General features: G+C 40.7%; 1 protein-coding gene across 1 annotated transcript in view; it reads right to left on the bottom strand.

Annotated features, from left to right (window-relative positions):
* XKR4 (XK related 4) overlaps positions 1 to 17,242 on the bottom strand; it is a 135,708-nt gene that overhangs the window by 21,695 nt on the left and 96,771 nt on the right. Inside the window, exon 2 of the mRNA XM_077352405.1 lies at positions 14,857 to 15,056. Within this exon, the coding sequence (XP_077208520.1) occupies positions 14,857 to 15,056 (200 nt within the window). The remainder of the gene's footprint in view (positions 1 to 14,856; positions 15,057 to 17,242) is intronic.

A 17,242-nucleotide genomic window follows, 5' to 3' on the forward strand; every position in this document is an offset into this window, starting at 1 on the left:
GATGTCAGATTAATGCCCATTTACTCTGTTGTGTTGGGAATGGCCTATTGGTCGAGTTAGATAATGGACACTTGATGGCATATGAAACTATTGGAAGATGAAGAAGTGAATAAACCTATGATGGTATGGCTGGTATTGTTAAGCCCAGTGATTATGTTGTCATAGTGAATATGGAAACAGAACTGGCATCTTGGTTTACTGCAGGCCTGGGCTGTATTAGGCAGTGAATTGTTGTAGGCGACAAGTTGTTTAAGGTTATGAGGCTGTGTGCAGGAAAAGGGTAGCCTCCCTGGGAGTCTACCTTTCTGGGTGATGTTGGTGTACATCTATAGTGACCAAAACAGTGTTACCTAGAATATTGTCAATGACTTCTGTTGTGTCATGCACTCTGATGGTATACAGAAGGGGTTGCCAAACTGTGGCTCTCTAGATGGCCAAGGACTACAACTACCACAAGCCCCAGTTAACATGCTGGCAGGACTTCTGGAGAATCACAGTTTGCCTACAACTGGCAGAGGTGTGAAAAAAGGTCCATGCATCCACCCCTTCAGTGATTGTGCCTATGCCTGAATCAACAGGTCATCTTTGGTTGTCAGGCTTGTGTATTCTGGGGAGCATACTATGTGAGATTGCTGAATTTGAGTTAATTCACAAACTCAGAATATAGAGTTACAGATGCTTTCCCTAAGCATTTCCCCCTATTCTGACTAAGATGATTATATTTTTCATTGTATCACTGCAAGCTGACTCCTTTCTTAGCAACAATCTCTCCACCTTCTGATTGGACCATAAGTTCTTGTGGATCTGCATTCCTATTTGCATCTGACAGAGGAGTTTTGACTCTTAAAAGCTCATATTTTGAAAATCTTACTGGTATCTAAGGTGCTAATGGAATAAAATCTACTATTCCTATTCCCCATTCCCAATTGGCTACACAGACATCATATTGCAAATCTATATTAGCATGGAATTTTAAACATTGTTGGGTTGTGCATCAACTGTTTAATCAGAAAACTTCTGAGTGTTGATTAATATTTTGGCAAGATAATGTTGGAATAGGTGCTATACTAAAACTAGAACAGAATCATCACTTTATATCTTAAAATTAATAGCTAATTTACATGGTAACACATATGGGGAGGTGGTAATGAGGATGTATAGAAGCCATGGAGGTAATGACTCAAGAGCAGAAGCATTAAATATTCTATTAGCACAATACACTGGAAGTAAAGTATCATGCTCTGTATGTTATAGTTATAACAATTATATCCATCCAGTTTGCCACTAGAATATTTAAACCAATTATGTAACAATGGAATGTGTGTGTCCCCCAGTGAAGGACACCACATTTTCAATATGCTTTAAACAGCTGTCTTGGTTTTAGATCTTGTATATTCCCGGAAGACAGCAGTTCCTTGAGAGAACTTACTAGAGGTGGTATAAATTAAGAAATCCATTGGCCAATATTAAGGAATGATGTTGGGACGCATTCTTCACAGTGAAATGAACCTCATTAAGAAAATTATACTATTGGTAGATAACATAACAATCTATATTACACTCCTACATTTTGGATTTTTAAAGTATGTGAGTTGTTAAAGACAGTGTGGCTGCTCAGTGGAAGGTGGTGGGAGACTCCTGCAGTCCTCAGACAGTAAAGGTATCCCCTGTGCAAGCACCGAGTCATGTCTGACCCTTGGGTTGACGCCCTCCAGCGTTTTCATGGCAGACTCAATACGGGGTGGTTTGCCAGTGCCTTCCCCAGTCATCACCGTTTACCCCCCAGCAAGCTGGGTACTCATTTTACCGACCTCGGAAGGATGGAAGGCTGAGTCAACCTTGAGCCGGCTGCTGGGATTGAACTCCCAACCTCATGGGCAAAGCTTTCAGACGGCTGCCTTATCACTCTGCGCCACAAGAGGCTCTTACCCCTCAGACAGTACTTTTGTGTTAATTTATTCTCTCACCATCCCCTTCTGTCTATTTATTAAAACTGTGAAATTGTGCCTTCTTTCCATTAATATGTCTGTGCCCAGACATTCTGGGATCTCAGACAGATCTGGATAAGACTGTTAAAATGCCCTTGGGCTCTTCTAAACTGAGCAGTTCTCACTGGAGATGTTCAGGCTTTCCTGTCTATTCAACTGATTTCTTTTTGGCTTCTCTAAACGGCTTTTTTCCAGACTGTTTTTCTTTTAAGAATTTGGAAGGTAGAGGCTATTTTGTGAAACTGAAGAGATATTCATGCCTTTTTTTCCGTACATCATTGTATCATCTGTCTTGTGTTCTCTCTTATTGATCTCTTCTGTTTTAAAGAATATCAAATTTCACATTGGGATTTTCCTTACCATACTTCTTTTCCATCTTTGGATCAATAGATTTTTATATAAAAGATATATGGCAGGACATTATCAATGTAAGAAGACACTAACAGAGACACTTTCTGCTGATCAAAACAGAAGCTACAATCCTCTCCCCCAATCTATAATACTTTTTTAGCATATTGCAAGCCTCAAAATCTTTATTCTTTCGATCTTCTTCTAGAAGCAATAAAAAAAATAACACAAACCAGATGTTATAAGTAATTGAAAACTAGCTGGGAATTAAAATGCTGACAAAATGCTATCCTTGGCAGTGCTTAGCAGGCCCTGTGGTACTGCAATCAGCTCTGCATTGTAAGTCTGTGCCTGTGAATCTCTTTGATTTTAAGCTAACAAATGTTTAGATACCAATTCAATTCTATCCATTATGTGTCCCGTGAACTCCCATCTGGAGCCAATGCATAAAAAGCTTGAAAAGAATATTATCCTTTCACTTAGATAATTGTAAATCTGAAGTAATGCCACTGAATTAAATAGAGCTATCCATGCTAACCAGGTGCATAAAATGCAAAGAATATGACTAAATAATGGTTTCAGAGTCTTTCTTCATATTTTGTTTTCACAGTCATTACTGTGGTGCAGATTCCTAGAGGAAGTATGATGGCTCCAAGTTATTTCCCTCTCCCTGAAGAATCTTTACAACAAAGAGAGTCACATATCTCTTAAAACTCAAGTAAATGTTAATGGAAAAGAAAATTATTTCTTCTACACAGACGGGGGGGGGGGGGAAGAGAGGAGGAATTAAATACTTCCACTTTAGAGAAAAGATAGATGTCTGAAAATTATTTGGAGATGGAATTGATTATAGTATTAACTATTTATTTTGGAGCATGCATTTATCAATGTTGAAATTAAACCCCAAATTGGCTGCTTTGGGTCAGCTCAGGATATCAGAAATGAACACAGACTCTTCCAGGAGTAATCTTAATTTATCTTCTGGAATTCCGGAAGTGCATTGGGTTTCCAGGAAGCACAGCAATGAGGAAGCAGGAAGAAAGGCAGTGCAAACATATCAAACTCTCAGCTGGTCTGCAGTCCAAATTGGGGTGGCTAAGTTTTCCCCCCATTAAAGGAACCATCTGTCACTAAACTGCTGAGAGCTAGGCATATGCCCCCTCTCTTTCTCCCTCCCCATTCCTGCTGCCGTGGGGATTAGGAATGAACCAAAACTTATTTTAATTGTGGGTTGGGTTTTAAAGGCATGAAGTTACAACTTTATGTATAAAATGTCTTTAAAACTTCCCTCTGATGTTATTTTTCAGATCGAAAAAGTCTCCATTGGTTGCTTATAGCCACTCCCAGCCCCCTCCTCTCCCCAAACAAATCCTCAGCAGGAGTAAAAGCAGCTCAGCGGTAGCATTTTTCAGCACAAAAACTGCAGGGGAAGACAAGGTTAGAAAGTCACTCCCTATTAATGATATATTTTTAAGTGAACGCCAGTGAAAACAAAATAATCAGTTTGTTCCCAAGAAATAGGAATCCCTGTGCCTTTACTGACTTGCATCTGATGGAGGCAGTTAGGTAGGGGGCAGGCTTATGCTGCTTCATGCATGCAAGCTGTTCATGAATGTTCAGTAGCACCACAAATGGTGACATCATAGTCCATACTTGCATGAAGTGCACTAATCCTTCTGTACAATACATTTTCATAGTGCTGTGTAAACCAACTATCTTTCTAATCTCCCTCTAACAAATGCATGCTGGAAAAGGCAGAGTTCTCCTTCTCTAATTCGTCACGGAGTGGCACCAGCCATTTGCCGATTTCTGCTCCAACTTGTTGGTTGCAACTGTGCTTCAGTCACATACTTGCAAGTACTACAAAGGCCAAGAAAATTCTGCATTAGTAAGCTGTTTCCAACTTTGAATCCTTTGGATTGCTTTCTTTCTTCCTGACAGCAAATGCTGTAAAAACTCCTGCTACATTTCATGTCAGTTATTTTTAGTACCTGTAAAGCAAAACAATAAAGTAAAAGTTTGGACAAGAAAATGCAGCTATTTGAGCAAGGTCATTGGTTGCCATAAGGTCAAACTAACTGTAGTGCATTTGAATTGGCAATTTCATTTGAATCCTCCATAAATGACAACATTTGAATGGGGAGGGGATGGCATATACTGAACCCCCCAAAATTTCATATATCCAGAAATTTCTGAACCTGTATGATATTTGGATACACAGGAATGCCAAAATTTTCAGCTCCATTATACCCTATGTTAACCATTATAGTCAATGGTCCCAATAGGCAATAATGGAGAATTATATGGGGTATCTGTGGCTGGGGTGGGGAGCTTTTTAAAGATAGATGCACCAAATTTGCTGCATAGCTGTTGATGTCTCTTCTCAACTCCCCCTCCCACAAGTCTGAAAAGAATTGAATTAGGAAGTCTAATTCTATGAGCCCCCAAGGAATGTGCCCCCATCCTCCATTACTTTCAATGGAGGCAGAGAAAGGCACTTAAATGTCGAAGGGAATGCCAAACCATGAATTCACTCAGAAGGCTTTTAAAGAGGCTCCAATTTTTCTTGGTGGCTGAATATTGTCAGCATTTTTCAAGCTTGGCCATTCTGGAGAGCCCCCCCCCCAAAAAAAGAGTACCCAGCTTGCTGGGGGGTAAACGGTAATGACTGGGGAAGGCACTGGCAAACCACCCCGTATTGAGTCTGCCATGAAAATGCTAGAGGGCATCACCCCAAGGGTCAAACATGACCCGGTGCTTGCACAGGGGATACCTTTACCTTTTTATCCAACTGAAAAAATATTCCTCAAAAACTGATAAGGTAGTTTTTGGCATTTTTTTAACGCTCAGATTGGTGAATGCACACTCCTAGTTGGAAACTGACAAAGGAAATTACAGAGCTGAGAGAAGTTGTGCCATGAGAAAACTAATACTTAAAGCGATTTGCAAAGTAATGGCAAATATTGCATGTTTTAAAATCAATATTTAACTGTTTCTGCTTGATATTGTGATTGGTAGATATTCTTCTCTGGTAAATTAAATAATTTCTTTCAGATAATTTGCCTGACTCCCCCCCAGAATCTTTAGCCAGATGCCTGGAAGCAGTGACAAAATGGATCAAGCAATCGTCTGAAGCTCAATCCTGCAAAGACGGAGGTCCTGTGTTTGGGTAGGAAGGGACCATGGGAGGAAGTGCGTCTGCCCACCCTGGACGGTGTGCAGCTCCTAGTGACTCACTCCGCCAGGAACCGGGGCATGATCCTGGATGCTTCCCTTACAATGGAAGCCCAGGTCACAAAGGTAGCACGGCTGGCATTTTACCACCTCCGCCAAGCCAAACTACTAGCGCCCTACCTGGAACCAGAGCACCTAGCCACAGTGATCCATGTGATGGTCACCTCTAGACTGGATTTCTGCAACTCACTCTACGTGGGCCTAACCTTATCCTTGGAGCCTGAAGTTATTAAATAAGGTGATCAATGAATTCAGAAGAATGTGGTTTTGTGTATTTTGTAAGATTGTTTCCATTTTGCTTGATTATTTAAATACGTTTTTATATGCTTTGGATCTCTATTGGTGAGAAAATAAGGACAATAACTTAATGAGTGGGGTGTCAAGATAGTGCTTCCATTAGATTCTAGGCATTACCATGGAGATGAACAAAATGGCACCCAAAATTACCAGGAATAATGTGAAATGTTCTCTTTTGGTCCTGGTGTTACATCCAAGATAATGCTAGGTACATGTATTGAATGCAGCTTTTTAAAGGAATGTTGCAAAGCTGGATTCAAAGGGGTGTAAGATAAATTTTTACACTAAGAAGTATTTCCAGGGTTGCTATGAATTTAGCCAATAGTTTCCCCCTCAAAGGTTTTCACAATAAGCATTGTGTCTCTTTGAGATTAGAAATATATGACTATGCCTTTGGTATTTCTTTCTGGTTTCTCATATTAGTGGTGCTCCCAATTTATTTTTTGCATTTTACACAATGTATCTACTGAAACGGGACAGGAAAGTTGAGGCAGTTGCCCACATAACTGATTAACATACCTTTCTTAGACCGTTGATGCACTGGGAACTTCACTGCCCCAGCTCTTATGCAGGAACACAAATTGGGGACGGATGAGGTACACCAGGCCAAATGCTCCCCCATGTGGGTGCAGGAAGAGGTGGGGTAACCTGCCACTACTGAAACTCCAGCCTGCAGCCCGGCATGAAACCTCCAGTGAGTAAATGGTCTTACAGAACATATTCAGGATAGCAACACCTCAGAATTAATTTTTGTTGGACATGTGGAACTTGCAGGAAAGGCAATTTTTCCAATAAAGGTGTATGAGTTATAAGCCATAAGTTGCCTCCAACATATGGGGCACCTGTAGATGAACAACTTCTAAAACATCCTATTATTAACAGCCTTGTTCAAGTCTTGCAAACTGAAGGTCTTTCTTGACTGACTGAATCAATCCACCTCATGTTGGGTCATAACTAAAAAGGTAAAGGTATCCCCTGTGCAAGCACCGAGTCATGTCTGACCCTTGGGGTGACGCCCTCTAGCGTTTTCATGGCAGACTCAATACGGGGTGGTTTGCCAGTGCCTTCCCCAGTCATTACCGCTTACCCCCCAGCAAGCTGGGTACTCATTTTACCGACCTCGGAAGGATGGAAGGCTGAGTCGACCTTGAGCCGGCTGCTGGGATCGAACTCCCAACTTCATGGGCAGAGCTTCAGACAGCATATTGCTGCCTTACCACTCTGCGCCACAAGAGGCTCATTCTGCGCCACAAGAGGGTCATAACTAGGGATAAGCAATTTGATTCAATTTACCTGAATAAAATACAAATCAATGCTGATTTGAGGATTTTTTTCCAGACAAACTGAACGAAATTCCATATGCCCATAGGAATGTAGTACCCAGACTCACCTTGATTTGGGTTTCAGTTTGGATTTTCCAAATTGTTTCGGATCCATTATATCCTATGGCAGGCTTTCTCAACCGGTGTTTCATTAAAGCCTTGGAAGGGTTTCCTGAATGGGTGGGAGTTATATAACTCCCACCCATTCAGGAAACCCTTCCAAGGCTTTAATGAAACACCGGTTGAGAAAGCCTGCCATAGGATATAATGGCACCGAAACAATATATATATGTGTGTGTGTGTGTGTGTGTGTGTATTTGTTAAATATTTATGGGATGACCCCAGTTCATGTCAACCTCTCCCCCGTCCCAAAATGGCCAATGATGGGCCTGGACAGGATGGGAAAGGAGGGGGCCCCTGGGTGAGCATGTACACAGCTATGCTTCCTAACCATATTCTGAATGTTTGATCGAGCATCAGTATTATATTATAGGACTCATGCAGCCACATATTAACCAGCTAGAGTTTCCAGAACAGTCTCAAGGGTAGCCCTGTGTAGAGTGGGTTGCAGAAATCTATTCTAGAGGTGACTGTCTCATGGATCACACAGTCTAGGTCTGGCTATGAGAGGTATGATGCAAGCTGTTTTGCCTGACGCAGATGGGAAAATATCTGGTGATACGTCTTCGCAACTTGTGCCTCCATTGTTAATGTAGGATCTAGAGTCACATCTAGACTTTTAACAGTAAGTATTGGTATTAATTGTATCCTGTCAAATTCTGGGAGCTGTATCATCTGCCCCATTACATGCTGGCCTATTCAGAGGTCCTCCATCTTGTCTGGATTCAACTTCAGCCAGCTCCACCCAAGCCAGTCCACTGCAATGTCCAGACATCAAGTTGTCTGGGGGGTTTGATGATCATCCATTAACAGAACTAGCTGGGTGACTTTTGCATGCTGGTGATAACCCAGCCTGAAATACCAGATCATCTGGGTGAAGGGGTGCATATAGAAATTGAATATCATTGGAGAAAGGATAGCTCCCAGTGGGACCCCAGAATTTATAGCCCTACGTTGGCATATGTTTTTTCCTACTGCTACCCTCTGTCCCTGATTTTGCAGAAAGGACTCCTCCAGCCATTTCAGGGCTATGACTCTAACTCCTATCTCAGCTAGGAGGTGGGTCAGTAGTTTGTGATCGACCATGTCAAATGCTGCTGTCAGATCTAGAAGGAGCAGCAGTGCTGGACAACCAGGTTTCTCTGGAGATACGTCTGTCAGCCTGTGTCAAGCTGGAGAGAATAAACCTCAAGGGGAGAGTGATCCCTGAATCCAGGAAGACGGCAAGCATTGGTATCAGTGATAAATGTTGTGGAAGACATCTGGACTTGCATCAAGAGGAAGCCTGTTGGGCATGTTTTCACTACTTTTTGGCTTTTTTTGATGGTGGGTCTGATGCCAAAAATGCTGGTGCTGATTCATCTGTCGAATCCAATATCAAGGGACTGAGCTTTTGGGGAGCTTGTTTTTCTGGAGATTTCAGTATCTTTCTGACAATGCTTCTTGAAGCCTGGCACAACTATCCCCCTCATGGGCTTTTGGAGTACAGTGGCAACATGTTGGGCATGATGTCATGTTATACCCTTAGTCCAAAGACAGTAAATGTGACTTATGGTCATCATTTTGAGCCATTTTGAATCTACACTCCCTGCTATCCTTCCAGGTTTTATGATCAGTAAAATGATCTCCAGGCACCACAGAAGTCTGAGGAAAAACTAGCTTGAGCTGATTCCGCTTTCCTGTTTTTTGTGTCCGCACGGGGATGCAGCTGCGGCGGAATGGTTCTGCCACATGGGAGGGCTGCAGGGGGCGGAGTTGCAGGAAGGTGAGGTTGCATGAAAACACCCACCTTCCTGCAAAAAAACTACAGAGAGCTGTGAAGCTGACTGAGACATTGCTTGTTCTCTCCCAGATTTTTCCATGTTCTTTTAGCAGAAAATTTAAGTGAGAACTGAGTACTACTTCACCTTGATAAAAGACTGACAGACAGATCGTTCCTCAAAGCACTCACTTCACTCTCTCATTTAGCTGATATAACAATGAGAAATGCACTTTAAATGATGAAAGTCAAAAATCCCAAGTGGCCATAGGCTGTAACCATAAATTTGGACATAACCAGAAATAAATTTCAAGAACTGGCTACAGAACTGCTGTGGATATGGGTATCAGTATCATAGATGTTATGGATAACAGGGAACTAGTAGATACTACAGTTGATTCAGTGGCACAGATGGATAAATGGACTTCCACCATTTGTCTTTTATAAAGTGAGTGTTCTTATCTTCTCAGGAGCTCAGTATTATAAGAATAACAGATGGACTTGAATACGCTATGTTTCAAACAACAATTATTAGAAGGATATAACCAAGAACATAGCAGCTGGAGCAGCTAAAAAAAGATGTTGGTAATAGAGCTGCATTAGTCCATCACAGCTCTAGATGGAGCACTTTGAAAAGAAATAGCATGCTTACATTTGTATATATCAACTTCTCACAAACTGTAAAAATGTACAGACAGAACAGCTCGGAAAGAAATCAATTATTGCTGAATTTCAATCCTAGGTAAGTATTTAAAGTAATAGATTCTCCTGTTCATATATCATTTCAAACAAACAGCATTATTCAACCAGTATTACATTTTACATTTCCTCTATGGAGCTCAATGTGGTTTGCACAGAATTACCAGGGGCTCCCCATCTAGACACTAACCAGTTTCCAATCTGCTTAAGTTGAGCAAAGTGGCCATATCATATCATATGCCAGGACTTTTCTTTCCTTCTTAGATGCAGTAGGCCAATGTATCTAACTACCTTGGATGATTTTTCACCATTGTGCCAACTCCATGGTTAAGATGAGTGAGTTGCTTTACAGTTTCTACTAGAAGAAACTTAAATATTTTGCTCCACTGCAAAGGACTCAGTGAAGTAAATAAAAGTCCTAACACACCTATATTGATTTATTTGCAGCCAAATCCATTATGTTAAAATAGTTATTTAAAAATGTCTAAGCTTCTTCCTCTGATTCTTCTTCAAGATGGCTTACAATAAAAAACTGTAGTATAAAAATGCCTTCAAAAGCAAGCCATAAGGAGCATAAAAGCTATCCATAAAACAAGCTTACTATTAAAAAGTAGATAAGATAAAACTCTAAAAATCTGGGTAAAAAGATGTGTTTTAGCCTGACATCTAAAAGTAAGTAAAGTAGGTTCCAGGCAACCCTCAAGTGGAAAGCCATTCGAAAAGTGAGGTGCCACTAGAGAAAATGTTGTCCCTACTTGCCACCTGCCTCGCCTTTGAATTTTAGAGCATATTTGTCCTTCATATCTGAAGTCTCTCTTTTTAATCTTATATGGTAATACATCAGTATATAAGTAAGCTAGGAAGGGAAAGACAGGGAAGGATTAAAAATTAAAGGAAGTATAGGGGACAATGACTTCACATATTGTCTTCAAATTTAAAGTAAGGGAGATGCTGTTCCAAATTTTCAGACCTGCCTAAAGAACCTGAGGGGAGGGAGAGGCAAATTCTAAGGAAAGTTCCGAAAACCTGATAGCATCTTGAAATCTAGACCTGAAATCTTAAACATTTTGATGCTCACACCCCTACTCAAATCCTCAAGAACACTTTAAATAAAGGAATTTAGAAGCAATTTGTAAAGAATGTTAGATTGAAGACTAATAATAAGACAATGGGACATCCTGTGTTCATACCTTCTCTGTGTTTCTCTCTGGCATACTACTTTGCATCCAAAATATATAATTATATTCTTGCATCCAAGAATATAAAACAAAGCAAGAATACATGTACCCTGGGATCACTTTAAACAGACAAAATGCTAGAGTGATGGGGAGATGAATTTTTCTTTGTGCCATTTATGTTAAAAACTCTTCCCTCATTATTAAGAGTAGTAAATTTCTACAAAAAGAAAAGTTGGGACTTAGTCTGTTTTCCTAATTCCTGATATCTGAGAATATCCTGTCTTCAGTGGGGAAGCTAATGCATTGTAACTGCACTATTTCCTTAGTTCTTTTTTTCAAGTTGGATCTATCATTTAAAACAAATGATGGGGTTTACCTTGGGTAATTATTAGCAAAGATTATGCTCTGTTGAAACATCTCTGAAGACCTAGTCAACAAGCCTGGGCTTGGGAGACTGTGATCTCCCAGTAAAAATGATTTTCATGGAAACTTCTGAGCATTCCAGAGCTTTCACTGAAATACCTTGTGTAACCAAAATAGCAGAGAGAGGGAGGGTGGGTTTTGTGTCTTCAGACACCCTTAGGAAGGGGAAGAGGCCGAGCTACATCAGTCCATCCCTTAAAAGGATGCCTGGTTCAGCCCCACCCCTTCCCTGCTGCGCCGTTGTGCTGTGCCGCCCAGGGGATGCTGGGGCTGGGAGTTCTCTCACACCAGCCAGGTCCTCATCGGTGGTCTTCCCCCACAGTGGCAATGGCCCACTCAGTGAATCTCAGGGGCTTTTTCTTATATTAGATTTTGCTCTATTATGGTGTTTTTAGAAGAATGTGGCTTAGTAAAGGTTAAATATGTATCACTTGACTTCTCTATTATGAAGAAATCCTATTGCTTTTCATTTACATCATACATTTATTGTTTGTGATGTAAATAACTGGGTTCACAGTCTCCATCATAGATGGCTCACTGCAAACCTCTCAGCAGCAAAGAACAAATTGCCAAATGTTTATTGTCATGCTACAAATCTCTAAAGTAAATTAAATGGATGTGTATTGATCATGGAAACAATCAGCATAGCAAAGCAGGTCCGCTTTTCAGAATGATCAGATAGCTAAAAAGCAACCCTGCATGCTTTAATAATAAAACCAGCTGTAACAGAGCACAGCTGCAAGAAATTATGATTCATTTGCACAGCTTTGTGATGTTACCGTCGACTTCCTAAATATTACATTAAGGAATCCATGGAATTTTCAACCTGTTTAAGTCCTAGGTAAAAACCTAGTCACTCATAAGTACATCACTCACACTTGCTAAGTATCTAACTCCCTAGCTAGGCTTCTGTTTACTCGGCTTAGTTTTGAGTTTTTATGAGAAATCTATTGATTTGGATTTTGTAATCACACAGCTTAAAACATAACACTGAATGAAGGGATAACATCAGTTTTTAGGCCTGCTGGTGCCTGCCCGACTCCCTCCCACTAAGTGCTGTGCTTGTGGGCACTGGCCTGATGATGTGGGAGCAGGTTGAGGTATGATGACATGGTGGCAGTGGGTGGTGTGCCCAGGTGGCAGCTTCAGCTGGGGGGCTGGGTGGGGCCTCCAGTGCCACCCCTTTGCTCGGCTCTGCCCCACCCAGTATTGGTCAGTGTCCATGGGCAGGGCTCCTAGTGGGAGGAAGGGAGGGAAGGGACAGGGTAGGCAACAGCAGGCACCTCAACTGCCCTGCTCATCTCCTCCACCAGTCAGCTTTGTGTGCCCACACCAAATGCACAGCCTCTTATCCTGAAATGCATTATGGCCATGTGGGACAACATGTGTTACCCATTTCTCTCCCCCTTCTGCTTTTTTAGGAAAGCTCTCCTTGTGCTCTCATTTGCTCAGCCTCCATGCCACCCCCACCAACACACAACTGAATGAAATAGCTGGTGTTTTGTAGCTTTTAAAGATTATCAATTTGGTTGAAGTAATGCAAGTTTTATCCTTAAATCTGGTTCCATATTCAGTTAGTTTCAGCATCTAGATTTGAATGCAACAAGTGCAGAAAATATGCTCCACTAAACCACTCATGAGGAACAGTTCTTCTCAAGCAGCCCTAACTAGGTCAGAACATTGCGGGGGGGTGGGGGGGTGGGGGGGAGGTGCAAGGCTGGCCTGTTGCTAGATGAGGACACAGAGAAGGTGGACCTAATTGGGGAAGAATCCTGTGTTGTGGTAAGATAGCTGGCATATTAAACCCTAACACAGAGCTGGGAGGACAGGGCTGCCACAAAAGCAAGCACAGGGGAAAGCCACAGATAGGTGAAAGAGAAAACCTGTCCAATATGGATGTATTTTCTGACCACAATGTCCCCTGGTGTCATTTAGCTCACAGATTGGGAACAACAGTACCAGAAAAAAGGGGTTCCTAATACCTAAAATTAACTCAGATTTTCAAAATGTAGGCAAGAAACCATAAAAAAATGAAGAGGTACACTATAGGAAGGAGACTGTTTCACTGTCATATTCCATGCAGTAACCAATTCTGTATGCACCACGACCTGGGAATATTTGCATGTGTAGGCTCTGTTCATATAGGAGGGTATAGTCCTATTAGTCTTTTCATTCTGCATCATTTTCTATCACATGAAGATAGCTATGTTCTGACTGAGCAGTAATATCAGGGCTCTCTCAACCTCACCTACCTCACAGGGGGTGTGTTGTGGGGAGAGGAAAAGGAAGGCGACTGTAAGCCACTTTGAGACTCCTTCGGGGAGAGAAAAGCAGCATATAAGAACCAACTCTTCTTCTTCTTCTTCATGATTATTTCCTTTGAAATGGCATTGTGAACCATAAGGATACATATAAAAATACCCAAATGTAATGAGAAGTCTACTATTGCATTTAAGAAGACAAATAACATTGATATATGGTATAAAGGCAAAGGACTAAATTTTGCCAGATTACTACAAGGACATTTTTTTGTGGTTACAAAGTATGCTAGAAACAGAAAGAAAATATGGTATTCCTTGTAAATCTTTCAGACTACAGAATACACAATTTAAGAGACAGTACTACTTCTAACAGATATCTGTGGTTTTTAATGCTCATGCAATGCCAAGAAATGTTGCTAAAATGAGGTTTGGGGAATAAAAGCAAATAATACATATACCAAGCTAAACTTTTCCTGAACAAGGTTTATTTGAAGGTTATTACAACCAGAGCTGAAATCAAAATTTTCCAGTTTCTACTACTATCTCTGAAAGATCAATTTAACTTAAATAATTATAGTTTTCAGGTCCATCAAAAGGATTTTCTCATATCAAGTATATTATGTATGTATTCAATATATTGCATAGTAATTTTCCTGGATTCAAAACTAAGGCAATAGATATAACACTGCATCTCATTTTTACAAAACATCTTGTACTAGAATGCTCCTTTTTTATCTCACCACTATTAGGGTTTGGGCCTTTGTTTCTGAAATCTTTTTTATTTGATTAGGCAAGTTGGCATGGCTCTTCCCCTTTGGACTTGAATCTTGAAATAATTACTGGCATTCCCCAGTTCAGAAATAATCCAGAGCAGCTAGTTTCATGTTTCACGTTCTCAGGATTCACAGAAAATCAGTGTGTAGACCTCATAGAAGAGATTAAACTTGGTTGTATACGAACAAGGCATCTGGATTCCAAACAAGTTAAACCTAAAGCATATTAAATCCATGCTGATAGAAACCACCCAACACTCCTTTTTCTCTTTCCCCACACACATAATCAAAGCCCTGCTCTACCACCCTAGGTTCTGCCTGCCAAACCTCCAGAGACTTTCTAAGCCAGAGTTGGCAAACCTATTCTGAGGTCAACATGATGGTATGAGATTTTATATACACAAAAGTATTTCTTAATGTTTAGAATGGTGAAAGACGATAAGTCTTTACTTACCTTGGAGGGCCTGAAGAGTACGCGTCTGTACAACAATGCAGAGCTGCAAGACTAGCTGTGGAGCACTTTCGAGGAATGTGGCAAGTAAATGCAGCATGCTCACATCTGCATATTCATAGACCATTTTCCAGTAAAAGCGCCATCTGTCATTTTCTCCACTCTGTCGACTACGAATGCCCAAGTATATGGTGTGGAAATATCTAAAAAATATATATTAAAAATTAAGTAAAATTTTAGAAACCAGAACTGCTTTGTCTAAAACACACCATATAAATTGTAGAATTATGGTAAAAAAATTAAAAATACATAAGAGATTTTAAATATTTTGGATAATTGCATATCATTATAATGCAAAGGCAAAGAGTACATTTTAAACAGAATTAGCTCATTTGACTTTCACTGAAATGAATATAAGAAGGGCTGCATTTTTTAACAGATTATTTGCATTAGGTGGGTGGAGCTACTGCAACCCCTACTCTGTTCTTCTGTTAGAACCCACATCCACCCTTCCAAGTCTGCAGAAACAAGGAGCATTCAAGTTTACATCATAGAATATGGCGAGATTAGTAGATGAAGGAACAATAATGGGGCAGGAAGCATAATGGGAACACCCTCTGCTTGTCCTTCATGTAACATGTAACAAACCAGATTATCAGTGTACTCCTAAACAGAGTCACACACTTCTAAATTGACTGAAATCAAAACCACTGGGAAATTCCCGGAGATTTGGGGGCAGAAGCTGGGAAGTATGAACTTGGAACATGAGCTCAGCAGAGATGTGATGTCACAGAATCCACTCTCCAAAGTTCCTGTTTTCTCTGGAACTAAAATGTGTAGTTTGGAAATCAGTTGTAATTTCAAGAGAATTCCAGGCCCCACCTGGACACTAGTAGCCCTAACTGGGCCATATATATGGACAAATTTAATAATTATAAATTTCTGGCCTGCTGATTTATCTCTTCAACAAACTATACAATGAGGAAGTTAATAATGTAGGTGTAAATCTATTACAAATTATCCGAAAAACAAAACTTCCATGTATCAACACTGCCAGAAGACACACTCTTCTAAATCCATTAAACTCAATGGCTTAGAATAGTGTAACTCTGCTTAGGATAAATTTACTTACTAATTTTGAAACATAATGGCAATTTGGGAGGAAAAGGTGCAATCCAATATTTATTGTTATTCAACAGGGCTTACTCTGAGAAAAGTGTCCTATAGGATTGCAGCTCTATTCTGTTTTTGATAGCTATGTGATAGAGCAGCAAAGCTGAAACACTGAATGTTTTCAATTTATTTTTTATTTGTTCTTGAGCAATGTAAAAATTCTCTGATGCGTCTGTATGACACTGTATGACACTATGAGCTCTGGGTGCAACAAGATTGATATTGCAAAAGAAAATTACAGGATTTATTTTGGTTAAATATTCACAACATTTTAGAATATAAGAGATGTATGGACTTGAACTGCATTTCATATAATAACAGAATGGTGCACTAAAAAGTATTAATGAACATTGTGTTTAAAAAGGCTTCATTAGCACAGAGAGAGACAGAGCGGTTTCTGTCTCCAAGGAAGCTAAATTTTGACAGTAGGGCAGAGAACAGAGGAAGTGAAGAAAATGGATAGATAGCCAAGGGTGATAAATATGCATTTGAATGTACTTTGATTTACTTTCATTAGCAGATGACAACTATGGCCCCAAGTTGCCAGGAGACTCTCATGGTAATCTGGGAGGTGAGTGAAGCAACGAAAGCATGGCTTGCAGCTTGGTGTGGGGGCAAAGCCAGCTGAATAGATTGGTCTGCTGCATAAGCCAGCATGGCTGGAATGGGCATGGGGAATGTTGCCTGGTGACTTTAAAAATCCACTCTCGGTTGGCTCATCCTCTCTTCTGGTCTTCAGCATTTACATTTTTCTGATCAGGAGCACATAGGAAGCAATTGCAGCCACAACCACGTGCTCTGATCAAACCCCTTCCTGATACCAGTGATGTACAGATCAGAATATAAGGGGCTACAACTGATCAGATGGCTATGTGCTCCAGCATATTAGCTATGTTGAGGCAGCTGGAGTTCCCCACCCACTTTTTAAACTCATGTGGTAAGAGAATCTTCCCATTTTAAGGGAATTGAGCTGAACAGTTTCAGCCAGCGGTGTTGTCCCTGTATTAGCAGAACCCAGCAATTTTGGGCTTCTTAAAGGGGCAATAGAGCCTCTTGTGGCGCAGAGTGGTAAGGCAGCAGTCATGCAGTCTGAAAGCTGGGAGTTTGATCCCAGCAGGGATGAGGCTGGGAGTTTGATCCCAGCAGCCGGCTCAGGGTTGACTCAGCCTTCCGTCCTTCCGAGGTTGGTAAAATGAGTACCCAGCTTGCTGGGGGG

The sequence above is a fragment of the Paroedura picta genome, chromosome 9 (assembly GCF_049243985.1).
Source record: "Paroedura picta isolate Pp20150507F chromosome 9, Ppicta_v3.0, whole genome shotgun sequence".
Lineage (NCBI taxonomy): Eukaryota > Metazoa > Chordata > Lepidosauria > Squamata > Gekkonidae > Paroedura > Paroedura picta.